An 11,095-nucleotide genomic window follows, 5' to 3' on the forward strand; every position below is an offset into this window, starting at 1 on the left:
AGCCTACGGCCTCATCACAATCCCACTGAGTGACTAGTGAGTTTGAACTGCAGAACTTTTAGCTCTGCAGTCTAGTCATTTTAAGGGCATGTAAGGGCTCAGTAAATCTTTGTATACACAGTAAAATCACCAAGTTTGTCCAGCTGATGATCCCATGGTTACACATTTGAAATTCTACTCAGTGGCATCTACTTTTTGGCTAAAAGGCAACTTGTGGTTGGTTTCAAGGCAGAAAGTTGAGAATTAAAAGGGATCCACAGCTAGGAATGCTGTATGTTAGTCAGAGGCAGCAGCTAGCCATGGCCTCATGCTGTGCTTTCATTTCATAAAACCTTGTATCGTGGCTTCTCTTTCCTCTGCTCCGTTCTGACAGAAGGAGAGAATGTCATAGAGAAAATCATACTTGAATCAAATAAATGCCTTCTAAGAATATCACTGGGGTGTCAGGCATCTTTTGGAGGGTGATTTTTCTAATGCTGGGCAGGAGGAGGCAGAGAGAAGATTTGAACAAAAATAAAAGGATCCAAAGGAAATAATAGTGGGGAGAAAGGCACCCTCATCCGATGCCCTGTCTCAGCTGGCTTTCAAGTGGTTTTAGCTGAAGAACTTCTGTTGCCAACATAGTTTTGTGTTATCTGTTATAATGGAAAGGCTTCACCTTATGGCATAAATGGGACTCTTACTTCTTGTGTGTCAGTTGCTCAAGAATATATTTAATAAGAATGAAATATATACATTTAAGCAATATGCTCTTCAGATAAGGGTTGTTAATCCCTCCTCTGCAGCAAATCCAAACCAGTTTGTTCTGTAAGAAGAATTACCACGATGCCCATTGGGTCTACATTGTGTTTAGTAGGTGAGAACCAGGGCACTCTACATCTTACAGCTCTGGTAACCTGGTGGTAAGGCGCTCCACTGCCAACCCAAAGGTACATGGTTTGAATCCACCAGCTACTCTGCAAGAGAACGATGGGCAGTCTCTTCCCATGTAATTTACCGCCTTTGAAAACTTGCTGGAGGGTCAGCTGTGTCGATTCTGACTCAGTGATACACAACAACAATTTTTAAAAAATATTTTTGTGTTTTGTGAGGGTGCTTTTAGTGAATAGGATGCTGTGTGTTACAGAATAGAACTTCCCTTTGGCCTTTCTTAGTTGTATCTTTATGGATGCAGGTCAGCAGACCTGTTTTTTCTCCAGTGCTGCTGCATGTGCAGACCACATGTTACCCCCAGGGACATTGTGTGTCACTGTTTATTCAAGTCATCATTATCGTCTTTTTTTTTTAACTGAAACTCAGTTATAATTTCAGAAGTGTGAAAAGGCACCTAGTTTTAAATTTCCTCTTGTGTAAAACATAGTTCAGGGTGTGGCTCAGAGTATTCTATATGTTAATGTTGGTTAAATAAATGGAAATAAATACTGACCCATAAACAACCAGGAAGGAAATGACCTAGCAACCAACAAGGACTAACAGCACAAAGAGGATGGTGATTCATTTTCTCTTTGGCCAATTTCCCAAAGCCCTGCTTCTAGACATCTCAATCATAATCTAAGTTCATATCTTAGTACTGTAAACTCAAAAGTTGTTTGCCATGAGAAATTTCAGCTATAACTCCCACTTACTACATGAGCCTCATGTATATATATTTTGTTCAGTTTTCAAGATGGATCCCAACCAAAATGTTTCCCTGTTGTTAAGAGGGAGAATTCATCCTTGTTTTAGCTGAATTCACTTCAAGTGGCCACTCTCTGATACTAAGTACAATGAACAAGGAATTTTACCACAAAAACCTCTTGGTTTTTGTTTGCATTCAGCTTTCATTTCTTCCCCTCCCGTAGCACTACGAATCATATGTTATCTTTGTTTTCATGGTACAACATGAGCTGTATAGCCAAGAACAGTCAGTGATTTCTATGTGTATTCCACACTGCAACTTTATCTTTGGAATAATTTCTTACTGAAGTTCATTTGATACTGGTACCTTTATCAGTACCTGTGGCATTTGAATGAGAAACTATAGATGGCAGAGAAAGGCAGCATGCCTTTATCCAAAGATCCAGAGTCACTAGTGTACACATTTCCATGCAGGAAAGAAAAGTCCTTCAAGCACTGCCATCAAAAGGCTGTTTTCAGTGGGAAACTGAGCTGTGTGTGCTGGTTTGCTGTAATGGAGACACCACTTTGGATCCATTGGGTAAATATTTAACTAACAAAGAGGAAAACCTTTTCCATGTCCTTTGAGTACATCCATAGTGCATAGGATTGAAATCCACCTTTGTTATTTTCTAGCTGTGTAGTTTTTAGGCAGATTGTTGTTATTGTATACCATAGAGTTGGAACTGGCCCATAGCTGACCCACCCGTGGGTTTTCAGAGGCAGAATCGCACAGGAGGAGATTGCCCATACTTCTCCCATGGAACAGCTGGTGGATTCTACCTGCATGCCTTCAGGATTACAGGGCATCTTCTTGCCACTATGCCACCCTTATATGTTGTCAAATGTAAAATGAAAATAGAAGTGGAATATGACCAATACTTCATACCATAAAGGCATTATGGAATTATGAGAAATACTACTCCTAGTGTATATCTGTAATAAAGTGCTTTTAAAAGAGAGGAAGAGCCTGATGGAGATGGATTGACACAGTGACTGCAACAGTGGACTTGGCCATGGCCAAGATCATTAGGATGGCAGGACAGAGCAAAGGTTTGATCCGTTGTTCTTGGTCAGTATGATTTAATAGCACTTAACAACAGTTAGAAAAAGCAAGGCCAGTTATAGTGTTGTCCTAACAAATTAACTACAAACCTGGTAGTTTAAAACAACAGAAATTTATTCTGTCAAAGCTCTGGAGGCGAGAAGCCTGAAACCAGAGGACTAGTGGGTGAGAGGACTCGGGGGAGATGTCAGTCTTTGCTTCTCCCCTGGTTTCTGGTGCAGGCTTACCTTTGGCTTGTTGACACTTCACAACAGTCAAGCATTGCTGCTGTCATCACACAGCCTTTCCCCCCCAGCTTCTCCTCTGTATTTGTGTGTCCTCCTATAAAGACACCACCATTCAATGTAGTGCCCACCCTAATAGTAGATGATTCTATCCCAAGATTCTAAACGAATTATATCTGCAGAGACTTTATTTCCAAATGAGATCACATCCTGAGGCTCCAGGTGGACATGGCTTTCTGCGGGGCATTACTCAGACCACCACATTGCTCAGATCTGAGCAAGCTGTGAAATTTCTCAGTATCCAGACCCCTTCTTGAAAATTCCAAGATATTTTCCGCATTTATAGTCTTCACAATTACATGTTATACATCGGAGAGTTGGACAGTGACTAGGGATGATAGAAAGAGAATTGATGCCTTTGAGCTGTGGTGCTGGAGAAGAGTGTTGAATATTCCATGGACTGCTAGGAGAACAAACAGGTTTGTCCTGGAGAGGGTGAACCCAGGCTGCTCTTTGGAGGCACGGATTCTGAAGTTTCATCTGACATACTTTGGACGTGGAAGTCGGCTGGCTGACTGGCGGGATGGCTGACATCTCGATGGCAGCTTGACTTGGTGGCAGTCAAGGCAAGGGAAGTTTCTGGGGTCCTTTTTGCTGTGTGTTACACCTCTGTTTGCCCTTCAAAAGTGGGTGGACGGCCCAGAGACTTAAACTAAGAGAAAGTAGGGCGAAGCCTGTGGAGCTTGCTCGAGGTGATAGCTTAAAATACTGTTGTTGTTGTTGTTATGTGCCATCGAGTCATTTGCGACTCATAGTGACCCTATGTACAAGAGCCCTAAACGCCGTTCTATCCTGTGCCAACTTCGCTGTCTCAAACACATTCATTCCCACCACTCCACTCACAGAATCAATCCATCTCATCGAGGTCTTCCTCTACTGTGTAGGACCTGTCTTTGTTTTTGGTGAAACATTCTAGGTCCTATAGCCTTGGTGTGTCCACTTGCCATACAGAGGTAACTTGTGGTTGCTGTGAAGCTGAACACTGACACTGATGTATCAAATGTGAGAATGATTACCCATGGTGGACAGTGTATGGTGGTGCTCCCGGTTAAAACAAGCTTGGAGGCAGGAAGTGGCATCCACTTCTGTAAATAGCTTGCCTCCGGAAACCCTATGAACCTGGAGAAAGGATGAAAGTCACGCATGCAAGTGTCGAGGTCTTTTGTTCATAGGGTCGCTATGCGTTGCCTAGGACTCAACGGCACTTAACAACAACAACAGCTAGGAGAACAAACAGATTTGTCTTGAAGAGGATAAAGCCGGGCTGCTCCTTGGAGTCAAGGATTCTGAAGCTTTGTCTGACATACTTTGGGCATGTTGCAAGGAGGGACTGGTCCTTGAAGAGGGACATCATGTTTGGGAGAGTAGAGGGATGGCACAGGAGAGGAAGACCCTTGATGAGATGGATCGATTCTGTGATTGGGGTGGTGGGAAGGAGTGTGTCGGAGACAGCGAGGTTGGCACAGGATAGAGCAGCATTTAGGACTCCTGTGTATAGGGTCGCTATGAGTCGCAAGAGACTTGATGGCACATAACAACAACAATTTGAAATACTCAGGTTTAGAACTGCTTCCATGAGGTATACTCCATGGTCATTTAATAATCTAATAAGGCTTGTGGCCAACAGGGAGGGCAGCCACTGATTGATGAGTGCGTGAAGATGCATCCTGCCCTCCACGCAGCTAGTCATTCACTGTTGGGGAATGCTTGACCTAAAGGTGCTTCTTTGAGATTAGAAACCAAAGCAGGATCCCCTTCAGCCCTTCCTAAGCCCCACTTTTCAGCTTACTTGGCATAAAAGTCTCATGCTGCTTTGCTGACATTGTAATTGCTCTTTAATTTTTTTAAACAATTGTATATAACTTCCTATGGGAAATTAACCCTCTTGTTGTGAACATTTAATTAGGCTTATGGTTTGAATCACTCCTTTCATATTTGTGCTTTCTTCAGTAGTAGATTGAAAATGTCGTCCCTCACTAGTGCTCTGCATCTCTGGGTGTAGGTTTTGCCTCAGTGTTTTTACAGAGGAAGCTCTGCCTTTGAGTTTGTTTTTTCCTGTAATTGAATTTTGCTTTCTCCAACATTTAAGGTAGTCTGACAGGTAAGGGCAAAAGAAAATTCGGAATAATTTAGAGGTTATTTTGAGGAAAGCCTGTAGCCTGGACATTATGCTGAGTTAAATATCTCAGTCACAAAAGAGCAAATACTGCATAGTGCCACTGTTGTAAAGTGTATCTGACAATATACTTGGGGGGAATCTAAGAGGGGGTAAATAATGTAGACAGCATTGAATCAGATGCGAGAAAGAACTGTTTAGGTATTATTGTCATGACAAGAGTCCAGAATGAAAGCGCATGGTGGAGTGGACTGGGGGGTTTGGATTGTATAACAATGAAGGATTTTTATTTTTATTTTTTTTTTACTTTTCAAAGAGAAAAGCAAATGGGAGGAGGGAAGGGCAGGGAGGAAAGTGTGCAACAGTGAATGAATGGAAACCCAAAGTCCCTGTAAACTTTCATTAAAATAAAAATAAATAAATAAGTAAATAAAACAAAAAGTCTGAATTAGGGCATATTTGTAAACTAGTTTTGTTGTTTGGAAGCACACGAAACAAGGCTAAGTGTTAACCTGTGGGAACCCAGGGGGTAACCTGTTTTAATGAGTAGATACGGTGTATCTGAAAAATTAGGAGCATTCCACAATATTGTCAAGCATTGCTTCTATAGTTCTGTCTACACTCTATTAGAACAAAGATCATCCTTCCAACCTGGTATAGCAAAATTATTTTATGATTATATATTAGATAATTACTTAACACGTTATCCTAAAACTTATATAAACAATAAATGTCTTTTCTCTCATGAAGTTTCTGAGGGTTAAGAATCTAGAAATGACTTAGCTGTGAAGTTCTGCTTCCAAGTCTTGTGAGATATTAGTGAAATTGTTGGCCAGGAATACAGGCTCTGAAGATTTGCCTGGGACTGAAGCATCTTGTCCCATATTTACTCAAGAGACTGGTGGAAGGAAACATTGGTTCCTTACTACATGGGTTTCCCATGACATGGTTTCCACCAGAGTGAATAAAGACTTAACTAGAGAACTGGCATTGATGTCCTTTAGTATATATAATCTTGAAGTGGCATGCCATTCCTTTTGCATCCTTGTTGCTGGCCCACTCTGGGAAGGGACTACAGGGTGAGTCCACTTGTGAGTGACCTCGTGTGGCTGTTGGAAGAGCATTCCCTTCCCTTCCTCCTCACGGGGACCTTTCCATGGAGCTGCTCATGCATGGCGTCCCGAGAGATCATGGTTTGGGAGGGAGCAAGAGCAGGAACCGTGATGGAGGCCACCCAGTTTCAGAAGTGACATACCACCACTGCTGCCACGTGCTGTGGGGCACACAAAGTGAAAGAGATTTTCCAGTGGGAATCCTAGGGATGGCCCTAGAGGCGGAAAGCTGTAACTGCATGTATCTAGTTACCTCGGGCTGCTGAGGCAGAAGTACCACAGAGTGATGACTTTAAATATAAGAGTACGGAATGAGGGTTGCAGAGTGGATTATATTTGGGGTTGGGGATGGGGTTGGGGGATGTGCGGGGGGGATTGTGTACCAATGAGGGAGTTTTTCTTTTGCTTTTCAAGGAGAGGAGCAAATGGGGGGGGGGGGGGGGGGGGGGGGGGGGTGGGCGGGGAGAAGGGTGCAACAATGAATGAATGGAATTCCAAAATCTCTGTAGATGTTCATTGAAATGAAAAATAAATAAATTAACTAATAAATAAAAAAAATCAAGGAGTGATTAAACAAGTAAGACTTGCTTATTACCAGCCATTTTGACATTGTGTGGAATATATGGCATATAAAAAAGTTATTCCAATTATTATCATCAAGTGGCATGCTTCTTTTCTGAGCCAGTAAGCAAAAATGTAAGGAGTAAACCTTCAGTGCCAGCTGGAAAACCAATAAACTTCTGAAGAAGAAAAAAAAACCCAAACAAACCAGAAATTGATTATTTCAGAGTTTTGGAGCTTAGAAATCCAAATCAGGGTGGATGTTAGGTCTAGAGCCCTGCCTGGCTGAGAGCCCCCAGTTTGCCTGCAGGCTTTCACAGTATCTCATTCTTTTCTTCGAGTGTACTTCCTTCTCTGCTCTCTTCTTATAAGATATCAGGTTTAAAACCTGTCTCAACCTGCTCTGATCTTTCACACAGAACAAGAAGAATCTAATTTCCAAGCATTCTCAGGCACAGGGCTTAGGACTTTAACGTTTTCGTTCAGGGTTCACAATTCAGTTCCTAACGGCTTGTGACCAGCCAGATGCTCCCCTGCTGGTGCTGATATTTGAGTTGAATGAGAGACTCAAAAGAGTGGAATTATCCACTCAGGTCCAGCTGTGAGAATGATTCCACCTGTTGCTTAGCTATTAGCTTGCTTTCTTCTGGAAACTCCTGGTAATAGTCTAAAAACTTGCTGTGCATTAAGTTGATGTAGTTCAGTACCACATAATGTAACATAATCATGGATGTCACACAAGGGGACCACATTCATGGAGCCAGTTAGTCTCCCATCATAGGTTTCCAGGGTTATTTTGTACTATTCTGAATGCAGCTTTTGTATAAATTTGAAAACAATAAATGCAAATACAACTTTTATGTAAATTTGAAAACAACAGTAAACTCAATTTATTTCCTTAAAGTCAGAACTGACTCATAACTGATCCTCCAGCAGCTTGGGTTTTTTTTTAATTTTTTTTAAAATTAATTTTAATGAACAGAGATTTTGGTTTTCCATACATTCATCGTTGCATTTTTCTCCCTGCCCACTCCTCCCCCCAACTTCGCTTTTCTCTTTGAAAAGTAAAAGAAAACTTATTTCATTGGTATAGAATCCGCCCATCCCGCCCCAAGTACACTCCATTATGCAACCTTCATTCTGGACTCTTGTCATAACCATAATACACAATCATACATCACTTTCAAACCATTCTCTCCCTCATCTCTTTCAATGCAGTATACATAATTTATCCAATTTTTCTCAGTCTCCACCCAACCCCTATGTCAGTCCTTTTCTACAATAGTGGCACCATGCAGCACCTGTCCTTTTGTGACTGAGATATTTCACTCAGCATAATGTCATCCAAGGTCACCCATTTTGAATAATATTGCATGAGTTCCTTGTTTTTCAATGCAGTGTAGTATTCCATTGTGTGAATATACCACAGATTTTTCTATCCATTCGTTTGTTGATGGGCACTTAGGTTGTTTCCAACTCTTTACTATTGTGAACAAAGCCACAATAAACATGGGTGTGCATATATCTGCTTGGGTGGTAGTTATGGTTTCTTTAGGGTATATTCCCAGTAATGGAAGTTCTGGATCAAATGGTATTTCTTTTTTTTTTTTGAGAGAGAGCTCCATACAGCTTTCCATAGCGGTTGCACCATTTTATACTCCCACAAACAGTGAATAAGAGTTCCAGTTTCTCCACAACCTCGCCAGCATTTATTGTTTGCCGCTTTGTTAAATTTTGCTATTTTTACTGGAGTGAGATGATATCTTATAGTTGTTTTGATTTGCCCGGCAGGTTTTTGGAGGCTATAAATCACATGGGAGGAGGATTGCCCCTCTTTCTTCTAAGGTGATGCTCTTGGATTCAAACTGCCAAAGAGGTGCCATCTGTGGGTTATCAGGGCAACTCCCCACCCACTAGGACACCAGAGCTCATAAATGTGATTTTTTTAAAAAAAAAATGTATTTGGATGAACAAGCATAGTTTGTGATGTTCTTGTTATGTGCCTTTGAGTCACTTACAACTCATAACAATCTGATGTACAGTGGCTCTGAACCCTGCTGTATCTTCAGCCAATCTCACTATCTCTGCCACACCTATCCTCATTATCCCATTTATTGTGTCAGTCCATCTCATCTAGGGTCTTTCTCTCCCACGCTGCCCATCAACCCTTCCAAGCATGATATCCTTCTTCAAGACAGGTCCCTCTTGGCAACATATCCAAAGTATGTGGGATGGAGCTTAAAAACCCTAGCCTCCAAGGAGCAGCCTGGTTTCACCCTCTCGCAGACAGACCTGTTTGTTCTCTTAACACTCCATGCTATGTTCAATACTTTTTCCCAGCACCACAGTTAAAAGGCATTGATTTTTCTTCTGTTATCCTTATTCATTTTTCAACTCTCTGATGCATAGCAAGTAATTGCAAAGACTGTTACTATTATCAACCACACTTTAGTCTCTAGACTGACAACATTACTCTTCAGTACTCTGGAGAGGTGCCTGATAGCAGATTTTTCCTAGTGCAGTTTGTCTTTTGATTTCCTGACTGCTGGTACTAAGACTGTTGATTGTGGAGCCAGGCAAGCTGAAACTGTAAACAGTCTCAATCTCTTCTCTATCATGATGCTGCCAATTGGCTCAGTGGTGAGAATCTGTTTTCTTGATGTTGAGCTCCAATCCATATTGAAAGCTACAGTCTTTGACCTTCTGCAGAAAATGTCTTCAGATCCTCAATTTTAGTAAGCAAGATGGAGTCATTGGCATAACGCAAGTTGTTGATGAATCTTCCTCCAATGGCACATTCTCCCTCATAAAGTCCAGTCTCCCAAATGATCTGTTTTGTACATAGATTGAAAAGGTATAGAGATAAGATATACTCCTTGTGTACACCTTTCCTGATCTTAACCATGCAGTGTTTCCTTGCTCTGTTCTGATGACTGCTTCCTGGTCCAAGTATCAGTTTTGCATAAACACAGTCAAGTATTCTAGGATTCCCATTCTTCTCAAGTTTAGCCAAATTTTTTTGTGATCCACACAGTCAAATGCCTTTGTTTGACAGTGAAACACAGATAGGCATCCTTCTGGTGCTCTCTGCTTTCAGCTAAGATCCATCTGACATTGGCAATAATGTCCGTAGTGCTACAGCCTCTTCTAAACCCAGCCTACATATAATGGCAGGTCTCTTTTGATACACTGTTCAAACTTTTTAAAAATAATCTTCAGCAGAATCTTGCTTACATGTGATATTAATGATAGTATTTGCTAATTTCCATACTCTGTCAGCTCACCTTTTTTTTTTAATGGGAATAAATATGGATCTTTTCCAGTTGTTGGCCAGGTGGTTGTCCTCCATATTTCTTGGCACAACCTGGTGAGGATGTCAAGGGCAGCATCTGTGTGTTGAAATATGTCAATTGGTATGCCATCAATTTCTGGCACTTTGCTTTTTGCCAATTCCTTCAAGCATTGTTTAGGAAGTTAAAAATGTTACAGTAGTGAATTGGTGTTCTTGGTGGTGCCATTTTTCATAACAGTACTGCTTTCTTGCTCCTTGCCTTCCAGGCCACCATCAGATCAAGCAAGGAACCTGTGAGGTGGTAGCTGTGCACCGGTGCTGCAATAAGAACCGCATTGAAGAGCGTTCACAGACGGTCAAGTGCTCTTGCTTCCCAGGCCAGGTTGCTGGCACCACTCGGGCACAGCCCTCTTGTGTAGAAGGTAAATCTTTTCTGGCTGCTTTGTTTCAACCTTTTGAGAAAACATATTATTTTCTTTATAACTCGAAGTGTCTAGGTGATTTCCAGGTATACATCAGTCCAAAAGTAAACATATGTTCTACTTCCACAATTTCTTGCTGAATGAGGTTAGCATTAGTGAGAGGTACTAGAGAGGAGATAGAATGCAGGATATCTAGAATATGTGCTTACATCCTCCCTCGCCAAGCCATCTTTTCAACTATCACCTTCAAAGGAGAGGCTTCCTCAAGTATTTTCTTCTCACCTTGATCAAGCCTTGTACTTAAAAAAAGTTCCCTCTGTATATTTTCTCTTTTATAATGTGCTTTTCACATTGCTGCAGACCTTAGTTACATTCTAGGGAAAGAGTGTTTCCTTTTAAAAAAAGGCGCATTGCCATGGGAAGGTCTGCTGTTAGGGACCTCTCCAAAGTACTGAAGAGCAATGGTGTCTGTCTGGAGACTAAAGTGCGTCTGATACAGGCCATGGTCTTCACAATCACTTGTTATGCATCAGAGAGTTGGACAATGACCAGGGAGGATAGAAGGAGAATTGACGCCTTTGAGATG

The 11,095-nt window shown here is 41.6% G+C and overlaps 1 protein-coding gene across 1 annotated transcript in view; it reads left to right on the forward strand.

The window, feature by feature from the left end:
* The window catches only part of FAM19A4 (family with sequence similarity 19 (chemokine (C-C motif)-like), member A4), a 268,762-nt gene that overhangs the window by 206,107 nt on the left and 51,560 nt on the right, over positions 1–11,095 (forward strand). The window contains exon 2 of the mRNA XM_006895955.1: positions 10,354–10,509. Within this exon, the coding sequence (XP_006896017.1) occupies positions 10,354–10,509 (156 nt within the window). The remainder of the gene's footprint in view (positions 1–10,353; positions 10,510–11,095) is intronic.

This window comes from Elephantulus edwardii, unplaced genomic scaffold, assembly GCF_000299155.1.
Source record: "Elephantulus edwardii isolate Elephantulus edwardi_28Jun2011 unplaced genomic scaffold, EleEdw1.0 scaffold00177, whole genome shotgun sequence".
Classification (NCBI taxonomy): domain Eukaryota; kingdom Metazoa; phylum Chordata; class Mammalia; order Macroscelidea; family Macroscelididae; genus Elephantulus; species Elephantulus edwardii.